This window comes from Pogona vitticeps, chromosome 5 (assembly GCF_051106095.1).
Source record: "Pogona vitticeps strain Pit_001003342236 chromosome 5, PviZW2.1, whole genome shotgun sequence".
Lineage (NCBI taxonomy): Eukaryota > Metazoa > Chordata > Lepidosauria > Squamata > Agamidae > Pogona > Pogona vitticeps.
Genome location: NC_135787.1, coordinates 91,870,264 through 91,884,301, shown reverse-complemented (window position 1 = coordinate 91,884,301; position 14,038 = coordinate 91,870,264). Strand labels below are relative to the sequence as shown.

The window sequence follows — 14,038 nt, the reverse complement described above, 5'->3', positions numbered from 1 at the left end:
GATATGGGTGAGTGTAGCTCAGCACATTGGGAAGAAAGTAACAAGGGAAGCTTTGGTTTGAAATGTGTCTTTCACAGTATTTTCAGTGTGCAGCAAACAGAATTGGCCACTTGAAGGAAGCAGTGACCATTTTAGTGTATTTTCCAAAGATTCCACTGGTAATTCTGAGGTATTTGAGCTCATGTAACCTACTCTGTTTCCCCGAAAATAAGACCTAATCTGATAATAAGCCCTAGTATGATTTTTCAGGATGCTCGTAATATAAGCCCTATCCCAAAAATAAGCCCCAGTTAAGTGAAACCCCGCTCTCCACCATTGTGCAGCAACCAGAAGGGGACATGACTGTATTTCAATAAATATATGTTGTTGTACATGAAAAAAAAATCCCCGGAAAATAAGCCCGAATGTATTTTGGGGGCAAAAATTAATGTAAGACCCTGTCTTATTTTCAGAGAAACACGATAATATGTAGGAAATGGAACTATAAATGAGAAAATCATAGTTTCTCGGTTCAAACCTAGTTTCTTTGGAAACATGATAGGTGACCTGAGGCAAACCAGCATTTTCCCCACCTCATTATCACATCAGAAATAGCATTGGCTTACCTTATAGAACAAGATTTACAGAGGTGTTATAGAAATGAAGATATATGGGGATCACTATGACATTTAATACGAAATAAATGATAATTTCTAATATTTTTGTATTTCTATTTTTCTGTATTAGACTGTGAAAAGTCAGATAGTCTGGTCAAAACAGAAGCAGAAGAAAACCAAGTTCCAAAAGAAAAAGCATTACAGGTATGTGTATGTTTCCTTGTTTCTTTTAGGCTCATCTTTACAGAAAGAAGCATGTACTTTTTAAAATATAACCCCAGCTCACTTCTTAATAGGTGAAAGTCAGAATCAGATGAGAGATTCACAAATTAGCCTTGAATAGCCAGCTGGTCTTTCCAAAAAAGGATGGGACATTCCTATCAAACTTGTCTTCCAAATACAAAAATAATGCTAAATGAAGCTTAGAGGCAGCATTCTTCTGGATACCAGACAGCAGACAGACAGTAATAGAGAGCTTTTTCTTTGTGGCTTTGCCAGGTTGCTATTTAAAACAGAATACTTTTGGACTGACCCAGAAGACAATTCTTAACATTCTTATCTTTTCTTTCCCTCACTAGCTACAGGTTGTAATACATGATCAAGAGGAAGAGCACTTAATGCCAGAAACAAACAGACGTCTTTCTATTGAAGAGGGTAAATACTTGATAACATGAATGTCATACTGAAGATTTAAGTAGATTAGCATGGTAGACCACATTGATTTAGAATATACTTCAGCAAAATATTAAAATTATTTTACAGATGATATCCCACTGTGTCAAATTTTGGGAGAGGAAGATGAACACCACAAGTATTTTGAGGCCAAATCAGCAAATAATACGGTATTTTAATAACTGTTTTCATGGAGTGGCTTTTTTAGTCTCTTATAGAAGAAAAAATGACATCTTGTGACATTAAGAAGTTTCAGAATTTTATCTGACACATGCTTTTATGAAGTCAACTGCAGCCTACAAAAGCTGGTATCAAGTAAAATGTATTAGTCTTTAAGGTGCCATTAGAGCTCTTATTGTTTTGAACTGTGTGACTTACTAAAATACATGTGTGTAGTAGGGATGGATACTCTATTCTTATGGTACTTCTCATGGCTTGAAAATGCTTAATTTGGGTTTGTATGTTATCCTCCTGTCCTTCAGGGCAGTCAGAGACAAAAGCATAACTTAATTCCTCAACATGGAAATAGATTGAAATAGTATCTCCTGGGGGGGGGGATAAGTGGTCCTGGGCTGGATTACTTGAAAGGAATATATCTGTGAAGATTCTCAGTCATCCAGGTGAAGTTATCTGGAAGTTGAGTCATGGCAACTGGACTTCTTTCTTATTAGGTCGAAACATTTCGCTACTCATCCAAGTAGCTTCTTCAGTCTGAAGAGAGTTGGTAGGAGACCCCTGATATATCCTCCATGTTGGTTTCACTTCCCCTTGGTCTGAATAGCTGGTTAGATGGACAAAGGACTCGGGGTGAGTGAAAATTCCACTTGTCATGGGTCGTTAACAGTGGTCTTTCTGGTGTGTGGTCCTCCTGATCCCCTAAAGATCAGGACCACACACCAGAAGAACGACTGTTAAATGACTCTTAACAACCTATGACTGCAGAAGCACAATTTTCACTCACCCCCAACCCTTTGTTCCAGCTACTTGGATGAATACTGAAATGTTTCAGCCTAATAACAAAAAAGTCCAGTTGCCATGATTCAACTTCCAGATACTTGAAAGGAAGTACTGTATACTGATTCAGTATAACTATATTGTGAGACTTCTAACATCAGTTTTAAGTGCTGGCATTTAGTTGTCATTTACTGTACTGAAAACATAGGATTGCAAATAAATAAACTTTGGTCCATCTAGTCCACAATTAACAATACTGACTAGCAGTGGTTTCAAGTAGGACTCTTTCCCTACCCTACTTGCAGGTTCCTGGTGTTCTGTAGTGTTTGTACCTCAAATACAAACCAGGCTTAACTGCCTGGCTTCCAAAATCAGATGTGCACATTCTAAATTAATGTTCGGCTTTTAGTTGATTAGTGTCTGAATGCACTGAAAGATCTGGATGACTGATCGTGATGTTACCCTGTTTCCCCCAAAATAAGACCTAACCTGAAAATAAGTCCTAGTATGATTTTTCAGGATGCTCGTAATATAAGCCCTACGCTAAAAAGGAGCCCTAAAGTGAAACCCCACCCTCCACCATTGTGCAGCACTGTGCAGCAACCAGAAGATGACATGACTGTACATTAAAAATATTATCCCCTGAAAATAAGCCCCACTGCATTTTTGGAGCAAAAATTAATATAAGACCCTGTTTTATTTTTGGGGAAACACGGTATATAAAAGTGTGAGTAGGAAAATAGCTATGGTTTTTCCTGTCATGATGTATGGAAGTGAGAGCTGGACCATAAAGAAAGCAGACCGCCGAAGAATTGATGCCTTTGAATTGTGGTGCTGGAGGAGACTCTTGAGAATCCCCTGGACTGCAAGGAGAACAAACCTATCAATTCTAAAGGAAATCAACCCTGAGTGCTCACTGGAAGGACAGATCCTGAAGCTGAGGCTCCAGTACTTTGGCCATCTCATGAGAAGAAAAGACTCCCTGGAAAAGCCCCTGATGTTGGGAAAGTGTGATGGCAAGAGGAGAAGGGGACGACCGAGGATGAGATGGCTGGACAGTGTCTGCGAAGCAACCAACATGAATTTGACACAACTCCGGGAGGCAGTAGAAGATAGGAGGGCCTGGTGTGCTCTGATCCATGGGGTCACGAAGAGTCGGACACGACTAAACGACGATGAGGAAAATAGCTGGTGGGAGTTGGATATGCTGGGAAAAGCCTTTTCCCTATGTTCTCCTTTGAAGCATTTCAGTGTTTTACATGAATGTCCTATTAGATGGAGTTACACTCCCTTTGAAAACATAAGTGTGCAGCTTGGGGGTGCTCCTGGATTCATCTCTGAGCCTATATGCCCAGGTTTTGGCAGTGGCCAGGAGTGCATTTGCTCAATTAAAACTAACATTCTAGTTGTGACTGTTCCTGGACAGGTCTGATCTGGTCTCCATCTCCCTTTATGAGTCTGTCTGTGTGCTAAGATAATCAGGAGGAGGATTTTCTCTTGGTCTTAGCAGATTCACAGGTGTGTTTTGTGGAGACACGGGAGAGGGACTTCTCTATCGGAGACCCAGATTCTGGAACTCCCTCCCATAGGAGGCTGGCCCCGTCTTTGCTGTCTGTCCATAAACAAAAACATTAGACAAGCCTTTCCCTTAGTGATTGGGTGTCTGAAGAGGTTTTTTTTTTTTAATGGAGCAGTGTGTCTTGTTGCTTTGAATGTGTTTTTGGTCTTGATTTTGTCTACAGTTTTTAGTGTGGTATTGTTTAATTCATTTAAAATATATACTTAAAGTGTGCTGTTCTTGTTAGTGTGCTGTTCTTAGTTGCTACTTACTGTTTTTTAGCTTTTAAATATTTTCTTCTAGTGATGTAAGGTAAAAATATTATACATAAATAAATATGGCCCACCACCCTGCAGTGTATTAAGGAAAATTTGTAGGCATGGGATGGGTGAAAGAGATCTCAGAAGTATATTTCCCAGCTTCTCAGTGCAGGATTAGCTGACCAGGTTGTGGAGGAAGGTTACTGTGATTCAGTATAGTTACATCTTCTTTTCAAATTTCCTGTTTAGTGATCTGCAATGTCTGCATGGGTGTAAGGTTGTTAAGGCTATACAGTGGTGCCTCACTTAGCGACGTTAATCCGTTCCAGGAAAAACGTCGCCAAATTCGTTAAGCGATTTTAAAAAGCCCATAGGAACGTATTAAAACGTGTTTAATACGTTCCTATGGGCTAAAAACTTACCTTAAAGCGAAATTCCTCCATAGCGGCGGCCATTTTGGGTGCCTCTAAAGCGAGGCAAAACAGCGGCTGCCATTTTGGAACCACCAATCAGCTGTGCTTCCTCCAGGGAGACTGAGGCATCGCTGCCGCCACCCCGGCCGAGAAAGACCCTCTGTGCCTGCAGCAAAGGTTGCTGCAGGCGCAGAGGGTCTTTCTTGGCCGGGGTGGCGTCGGCGTCTCAGTCTCCCTGCCAAGGGTGGGGAGAGGGAGAGAGAGAGCACGCAGAGGCGGCAGTTTGGGAAGCTGGCTTCCCCGGGATCTTTGCAAGCAACTGCCCATTAACTGTGCTTCGGGCTGCTCTCTCTCCCCTCCCAGCTCCAGCCCAGGCTGGGAGGGGAGAGAGAGCAGCCCGAAGCACAGCTGATGGGCGGTTGTTTGCAAAGATCGCAGGGAAGCCAGCTTCCCAAACCCGCGCCTATCAGCTGGGCTTCAGGGCTCTCTCTCTCCACCCCTCACAACACAGCTGATCGGCGGGGCCTTTGGGATGATCGTGGGGAAGCACTTCCCCACGATCATTGCAATGCGGTTTCCCCCCATTTAAAACATCGCAATGCGATCGCTTTTGCGATCGCAAAAACTCCATCGGTATGCGGATTCATCGTTAAACGGGGCGCTCGTTAAGCGAGGCACCACTGTATAGGAATTTGGTTAGGTAGAGACAGTATAACTGACAGGCTCCTATTCTGAGTGGGTGGAAGTAGATTCAAGTGGCATTGAGGATCCCATAGTTTTTATTTTGGAGGCATCAGTAATAATGTTGAGGCCATGTTTACTGCAGATAAGGCCTTTTCAGTCTACACTGTATACTATTGACAAGATATATGCTATTCTTTGTCAACAGTGTACTGCTGCATTCTGTGTAGGGTAAACAGCTCATGCTCTACGCAAAAGAATATTTGTTTGTGTTTGTTTTACTTAGACCACTTTTCTCTCAGTGAAAAAAGAAAACAATGGGAGAACATTTTAATCTCTTAGGACACTGTGGCTAACCTAAAGTAGTGATTATAGTGTATGTGAAATTTAGTATGAGATTAGAGAATGAGTTTGCTGAGTTAAAATCCATTAAAATGTTCCAGCCTTGCCTCTAGGGATTTGAATTCAGATAATGCATCGTAGTGCATGCATTCATTGACTTACCTAATGTAGAATTTTATGTTATCTTTAGCAGTTGTGTCAATGAAATGTGTTAGTAAGGTAATAATCACTGTCAATAATTCTGTATTTTATTTCTCTCTGACATCAATGCCTATGACCCCACATCCAACTATATGTTACATAGGTTGCAAGAGTTACTTTTTTGGAGTAGAACTCCAAGTTCTGTGACATTCTGGGAGTTGTAATCATAAAAGCTGTTTTTCTGTCTGTGTTATTGCATATATAACTGATGTTCTCGATAAAATTTTCTACATCTCATTAAGTGCCTATAATTCACAAAAACTCATACTGTAAACATTTGTTCCAACTTTTAAGGTATTACAGGGTGTGGTTTTTTTGCTGTTCTTTAGTGATTATAGTAACAGATGTTTGCAATCACAGTCATTAACACGTTATCTTCTTAATACTTACTATGATTTTTCATGGATGAGAGAGCTAATGTGACTTGCATAACTGAGACCTGGGTGGGCATGGAAGAGGAGATAGTTTTCTCACTGGTGTGCCCACCTGTGTATTCCATCAGGGTAGGTCAGCAGGGTGGGTGGGGGTCACTGTTTACAGAGGTTCCATCAATGTCAGCAAGACTTCCACACTGTTGAGCCCGGACCTAGAGTGTCTTCACCTGAGGGTGGGGTGCAGGGATAGATTTGGGGTAGCACTGGAGAGAAACACTCTCCTTGTGATCCAGCACACTCCCTCCTTGGGCTGACTGAATTTGTCTCAGTGGTGCTGCTGAAGTAATCTAGACCACTGGTTCTTAACCTTGGGTTACTCAGGAGTTTTGGACTGCAACTCCCAGAAGCCTTCACCACCAGCTGTCCTGACTGGGGTTTCTGGGAGTTGCAGTTCCAAAGCATCCGAGTAACAAAGGTTAAGAACCACTGATCTAGACCAGGGGTCTCCAGACTATAGGCCGCGAGCTACATCCGGCCTGCATTGCCTTTTTATCCAGCCTGGGCATAGGAAGAGGAGGAAAGGGGGACCCAAGCAATCCCCTACCCCCACTGTCTTTGCAAAGACATCTGGGATGGGGGGGTCGCATCTGTCAGGCTTTGCTCCTCTTCCTATGCCTGAGTGAGATAGGAAGGGGAGTGAAGCCTGGTCTAAGCGATTCCCCACCCCTGCTGTCTGTGCAAAGACAGCAGGGGTGGGGGATTGCTTCTGTCAGGCTTCGCTCCTCTTTCTATGCCCGAGTGAGGATAGGAAAAGGAGCGAAGCCTAATCTAAGTGATTCCCCACCCCCGCTGTCTTTGCAAAGACAATGGGGGGTTGCTTGGGTCCCCCATCCCTCTTTTGGCCCTCAAAATGTGTAAAATATATGATGTGGCCCCCATACTGAAAAGTTTGAAGACCCCTGATCTAGATTATTGATAGCTGTGACTTTAGCATTCATTTTGAGGCTGAACTTTCTGCTGTGGCCCTGATGTTCACAGAGTCCATGATGTCCATGAACCTATCCCATGTCATTGGCCCCACACATAGAGTGGGACCTGATATTTTTGTCTGCATGGGATGTGATCTAAGGATGATGAACATCAGTTCTTCCACATTGTCACAGTTGGATCATTTTCTACTGAGATTTAACCTGTCTGCGGCAACTTCCTCCCACAGGGAAAATGGACTAACCCCAGAGGCTTCTTGATCTTAGTAGGTTTGAGGAAGCCTTGGGGAGGTATGCAACTGATCTGGTTGGGTATTCTGTCACTAGGTTATATATTGTTGTGATCCAGGCAGTTGACATGACTGCTCCCAAACACCCTCTCCACTTCAGAGCTCAACCCTCCCCCTAATTTACTGAGGTGCTTCAAGTTATGAAGTTAACAAGGAGATGGCTAGAGAGTAGGTGGAGGAAAGACCCATCAGGGCATAATTTGGTTGTGGTTAAGACCCTGACCAGGAGATACACCAATGCCTTAAAATCAGTGAAAAAGGCCTTCAACATTAAGATCATTAGTGAGGCTGTGAAACCAGCAAGTGGAGCTTTTCTAGGTGATTCATGACTTCACTAATCCTGGTCAGCACTGGCCTCAACCTGGTGATTTTGAAGTAACAATTTTAGTGATCAATTTGTAGCCTTTTTAAAAATCTAGGATTGAGGGCATCCAATGTAATCTAGACTCCATGGACAATTCAGTTGATTGGGTTATGATCTCTGGTGCATAATCTCCCTCTGTTCAGTTGATTCTGTTTCAGCCTGTAACATTGGAGGAGGTGACCAGGGTGCAGGTACACTGCATACCTGACAGGCTTCGCACAGGGGTATGCTGGACCCCTGCCCATTATGGTATTAAAATAGGCCAGTAGGGTCTCCGTGGATTGGGCCATTAACATCATAAATGCTTCATTGGGGAGGGGTATCTCCCCCCCCCCCCCGGTGTGAAGTAAACTATTATATGCCACATCTTGAAATGATCAAATTTGGCAATGGATAACCTAACTAACTTTGGGTCTGTTGCCAATATCTCCTTCATGGGCAAGACAATTGAGCAGGTGGTAGTGGAGCAGCTCCAGACAATCCTGGAGAATGAGAATTACCTTGATCCATTCCAGTCTGGGTTCAGGCCATGGCATGGTACTCTTAACAACTCATGTCACACTGCACAATGAGCTTTTAAAGGAAGCCAATGGGGGAGGAATGGTCCTGTTGGGACTCCTGGATCTCTCAGTGGATTTGGATACTGTCAACCACAGACTGACCCTGAACCTGGGTAAGATGGAGATCCTTTCTGACAGGTTAGGGGACTGCCTCCCTGAGTTGGATTGTGTAACACTTCCACTTAGGGATCAAATTTGTTCCAGTGGTTTCATTGATTCCTAGATTTTAGCCATTTTCAGGTCGGCCTTCAACCCACAGGCTTATTGCTCTACTCGCCCCTACCTGGATGAGGAGGTCCTGAAGACATGTGCTGATAATCTTGAAGATTGACTACTGTAATGCTCTCTATGTGGGGTTTCCCTTGACACTGACCTGGAAACTACAGCAGGTTTAGAATGCAGCCACCAGGCTGGTGTCGAGTGTGAGTAAATTTGACCACATCTCCCCAGTTCTGTCTGGTTACTTGTGACATTGTGGCCCAGGTTATGGCTTGATTCTTAAAAAGCCCTCCATGGTTTGGGACCTCTTTATTTGTCAGAGTGCCTTCCACCAAGAACATCGGTGTGCATCACCAAATCCTCACAGGCCATGCTCCTACATGTTGCCACACTGAGGGAGGCCAGAAAAACATTGACCAGAATTCAGGCCTTCTCAGTTGTGGCACCACCTCTTTGGGAAGGGTGTCCAAGTTGAGCTGCACCTTTTCCAGTTGAGCTGCACCCTTCCATCCTTTAAGAGGTTGCTTAAGACTATGCTGTTCACAGAGGTTTTCAGTGGCACCCTCCCATTGGTTAGCCAGTTTTGTGCTACCCATTATTGTCTGATGTTCTTGTTTTGTTTATCTCATGTTGTTTTTGGTTTGATTTGATCTAATCACAGTTTCCTTTATTTCTTCCTGTTTATTTTTGTTATATTAATGTATTAGTATTCATTTGATTGTTACCTGTCCAGAGTAATTGTGCATTATAAAAGTTTAATAAATTAATAAATACTACACTAGCCTTTTTTCGTACCTTCCTAGCAAGGTGCTGTCAGAGATTCAGAAGAAATGCTTGAAGGCACTGCTGAGTTGCAGGATCAGTCATTAAAAGCTGTAGAAGGAAAAGGTGATGTGACATTTACTTTTTTGAATTTAAAAGGTAGCAATCTACCAAGGACTCTTTTGTGCATGTCCAGTTGAATGTATGGGAATACTTTTGCATATGTGTCTCTTTAAAAAAGGGTTTTTTTTGAGAAAATAATATTCCGAAGCCAAATAAAAATAGAAATGACTTTGTTATTCCAATATTGAATTAATTTGTAACTGCAAAATTACATCCTCACAAACCTGTTTCTTAATTTTCTTCCACATAATGTTCAGACTTGTGGGGATATTCTGTGTCTGTCATGCAAAACAGAATGGAATTAACAGAGTAATACTGGAGAAAGTGGTTGCCACCTCCTTAAGGTTTAACTCAGGAAGACTTGCCAATTTATGGTGTTGTTTAAAAGTTATCACAGAATTTTAATTTAGATTTGGGTTTTTTGAACTTTTTCCTCATAGATGAAAAAATTGACAAAGTAGAGATTCTTGAAGAGGGAGATTTAGAATCCATTTTAAATCCCGTTCAGGTGAGTAAACTGATTTATTCTATCTGATTAGTGTTTGAAGGTGTGCTTTCATATGGCATATTATAGTCATTTGTTCATGTTTTGTTCAAACCATCGTAATCTCTCCAATATACTAAGGAGAATAACAAGTATTTTGTAGAAGTTGTCCAAATGAATTAAATGTATACTATATACCCCACCCCTTCACGGATTGCTGCCCTGTCATGGTGAAGGGGCTTGAGTAATTCAGAGAAGCTATGGGCTATGCCATACAGGGATACCCAAGATGGACAAGTCATAGTGGAGAGTTCTGACTAAACACAATCCACCTGGAGCAGGAACTGGCAAGCCACTCCAGTATCTTTGCCAAGAAAACTCCATGGACAGAAACAAAAGGCTAAAAGATATGACACTGGAACATGAGCCCCTCAAGTTGTAAGGCGTCCAACATGCTACTGAGGAAGAGAGGAGGACAAGTACAAGTAGCTCCAGAGCTAATGAAGTGGTTGGGCCAAAGCGGAAAGGGCGCTCAGCTGTGGACACACCTGGAAGTGAAAGGAAAGTCCAATGCTGCAAAGAAAAATACTGCATAGGAACCTGGAATGTAAGATCTATGAACCTTGGGAAGGTGGATGTGGTCAAACAGGAGATGGCAAGAATAAAAATTGATATCCTGGGCACTAGTGAACTAAAATGGACGGGAATGGGCAAATTCAATTCAGACGATTACCATATCTATTGTGTTCAAGAATCCCATAGAAGAAATGGAGTAGCCTTCATAGTCAACAAAAGAGTGGTAAAAGCTCTAATGGGATATACCGTATTTGCTGGTGTATAAGGTGACTGGGCGTATAAGACAACCCCCAACATTTCCACTCAAAATGTAGTTTGTTATATACTTGCTATATAAGACTACCCCCTCTTCCGCATCCGTGATTCTGCTTTGGCTGCATCATTGGGAGAGTTCCTTTTGCCGCTTTTGCTTTCTTTTCGGAGAGCCAGGGTTTGCTGGAAGAAGGACAGTATCAGCGCCGAACAGCTGACTGTCGGGAACCAGCAGAGAGGCGGCAGCCATTTTGGAGAGGCGGCAGTCATTTTGGAGAGGCAGCAGCCATGTGGTCACATCTCAAAATGGCTGCCACCTCTCTTCTGGTTCCCAACAGTCAGCTGTTCGGCGCTAGAGTCAGGTTGTTCCCAGGCTACCAAGGAGGAGTGGGCTCGGTCTACTCGGTCTTACTACCGGGTAAGTGACTTCGCTGGGAGAGAGGGAGGGTTTGCTGTAAGTGCACCCAACGTATAAGATGACCCCCCACGTGGAGGCATGTTTTTCAGGGCCAAAAAGTCATCTTGTATGCCGGCAAATACAGTAATGTCAAAAATGATAGAATTATTTCAATAGGAATCCAAGGCAGACCTTTCAACATCATAGTAATCCAAGTTTATGCACCAACCACCAATGCTGAAGAGGCTGACATTGACCAATTCTGTGAATACTTACAACACCTTCTAGAATTGACACCAAAGAATGATGTTCTTCTCATTATAGGGGATTGGAATGCTAAAGTAGGGAGTCAAGAGATAAAAGGAACAACAGGTAAGTTTGGCCTTGGAATTCAAAATGAAGCAGGGCAAAGGCTAAAAGAATGTTGTCAAGAGAACAAGCTGGTCACCACAAACACTCTTTTCCAACAACACAAGAGGCAACTCTACACGTGGACAAACCAGATGGGCAATGCCAAAATCAGATGGATTATGTTCTTACCAGCCAAAGATGGAGAAGCTCTATATGGTCAACAAAAATAAGACCTAGAGCTGATTGTGGCTCTGATCATCAGGTTGTTATAGCAACATTCAAGCTTAAACTGAAGAAAGTAGGAAAAACCACTGGGTTAGTCAGGTATAATCTAAACCAAATCCCTTATGAATACACAGTGGAAGTGAAGAACAGATTTAAGGAACTAGATTTGGTGGACAGAGTGCCTGAAGAACTATGGATGGAGGCTCGTAACATTGTATAGGAGGCAGCAACAAAAACCATTCCAAAAAAAAGGGAAATGCAAGAAAGCAAAGTGGCTGTCCAACGAGGCCTTACAAATATCAGAGAAGAGAAGGGAGACAAAATACAAGGGAGATAGGGAAGGTTACAGAAAGTTGAATGCTGACTTCCAGAGACTAGCAGAGAGAGATAAGAGGGCCTTCTTAAAAGAACAGTGCAGAGATATAGAGGAAAATAATAAAGAGGGAAAATCTGTTCAAGAAAATTGGAGATAATAAAGGAACATTTTGCGCAAAGATGGACATGATAAAAGACGAAAATGGTAGGGACCTTACAGAAGCAGAAGACATCAAGAAGAGGTGGCAAGAATACACAGAGGAATTATACCAGAAAGATCTGCATGTCCCGGACAATCCAGATAGTGTGATTGCTGACCTAGAGCATCCTGGAGAGCGAAGTCAAGTGGGCCTTAGAAACCATGGCTAACAACAAGGCCAGTGGAGGTGATGGCATTCCAGTTGAACTATTTAAAATCTTAAAAGATGATGCTGTTAAGATGCTAAACTCAATATGCCAGCAATTTTTAAAAACTCGGCAGTGGCCAGAGGATAGGAAAAGATCAGTCTACATCCCAATCCCAAGGAAGGGCAGTGCAAAAGAATGCTCCAACTACCGTACAATTGCACTCAGTTCACACGCTAGCAAGGTTATGCTCAAAAGCCACTGGCAATGGTGCGGCTAAAAAATATTGTAAATAAATAAATAAATAAATAAAATCCTCCAAGGGAGCTTCAGCAGTATGTGGACCAAGAACTGCCAAAAGTACAAACTGGATTTCGAAGGGGCAGAGGAACTAGAGACCAAATTGCTAACGTGTGCTGAATTATGGAGGAAGCCATAGAGTTCCTGAAAAACATCTACTTCTGCTTCATTGACTATGCAAAAAACCTTTGACTGTGTGGACTACAGCAAACTGTGGCAAGTTCTTAAAGAAATGGGAGTGCCTGAGTAATCTATCTCCTGAGTAATCTATATGTGGGACAGGAAGCAACAGTTAGAACTGGATATGGAACAACTAATTGGTTCAAAATTGGGAAAGGAATACGACAAGGCTGTATATTGTCCCCCGGCTTATTTAACTTATATGCAGAATACATCATGGGAATAGCAGGACTGGATGAATCCCAAGACGGAATTGAGATTGCCGGAAGAAATATCAACAACCTCCGATATGCAGATGATACCACTCTGATGGCAGAAAGTGAGGAGGAATTAAAGAACCTTGTAATGAGGGTGAAAGAGGAGAGTGCAAAAAACGGTCTGAAACTCAACCTCAAAAAAACTAAGATCACGGCCACTGGTCCCATCACCTCCTGGGAAGTTGAAGGGGAAGATATGGAGGCAGTGACAGATTTTATTTTCCTGGGCTCCATGATCACTGCAGATGGAGACAGCAGCCACAAAATTAAAAGACGTCTGCTTCTTGGGAGGAAAGCGATGACAAACCTTGACAGCATCTTAAAAAGCAGAGACATCACCTTGCCAACAAAAGTCCAAATAGTCAAAGCTATGGTTTTTTCTCACTTCTGTATGGAAGTGAGAGCTGGACCATAAAGAAAGCTGACTGCCGAAGAATTAATGATTTTGAATTGTGGTGCTGAAGGAGGCTCTTGAGAGTCCCCTGGACTGCAAGGAGAACAAACCTATCAATTCTAAAGGAAATCAACTCTGAGTGCTCACTGGAAGGACAGATCCTGAAGTTGAGGCTCTAGTACTTTGGCCATCTCATGAGAAGAGAAGATTCCTTGGAAAAAACCTTGATGTTGGGAAGGTGTGATGGCAAGAGGAGAAGGGGACGACCGAGGATGAGATGGCTGGACAGTGTCTGCAAAGCAACTAACATGAAATTGACAGACCTCCGGGAGGCAGTGGAAGATAGGAGGGCCTGGTGTGCTCTGGTCCATGGGGTCACGAAGAGTCGGACACGACTAAACGACTAAACAACAACTACTACTACTACTTGTTCTTGGGAGGAAAGCGATGACAAACCTAGACACCATCTTAAAAAGCAGAGACATCACTTTGCCGACAAAGGTCGGTATAGTCAAAGCTATGGTTTTTCCAGGAGCGATGTATGGAAGGGAGAGCTGGACCGTAAAGAAGGCTGACTGCCTAAGAATTGAACCTTTTGAATTGTCGT

General features: G+C 42.7%; 1 protein-coding gene across 1 annotated transcript in view; it reads left to right on the top strand.

Annotated features, from left to right (window-relative positions):
• Positions 1-14,038, top strand: part of LOC110088354 (uncharacterized) — a 90,991-nt gene that overhangs the window by 43,192 nt on the left and 33,761 nt on the right. Inside the window, exons 3-7 of the mRNA XM_073001044.2 lie at positions 727-800; positions 1,175-1,250; positions 1,359-1,438; positions 9,274-9,358; positions 9,796-9,863. Of these exons, the coding sequence (XP_072857145.2) occupies positions 727-800; positions 1,175-1,250; positions 1,359-1,438; positions 9,274-9,358; positions 9,796-9,863 (383 nt within the window). The remainder of the gene's footprint in view (positions 1-726; positions 801-1,174; positions 1,251-1,358; positions 1,439-9,273; positions 9,359-9,795; positions 9,864-14,038) is intronic.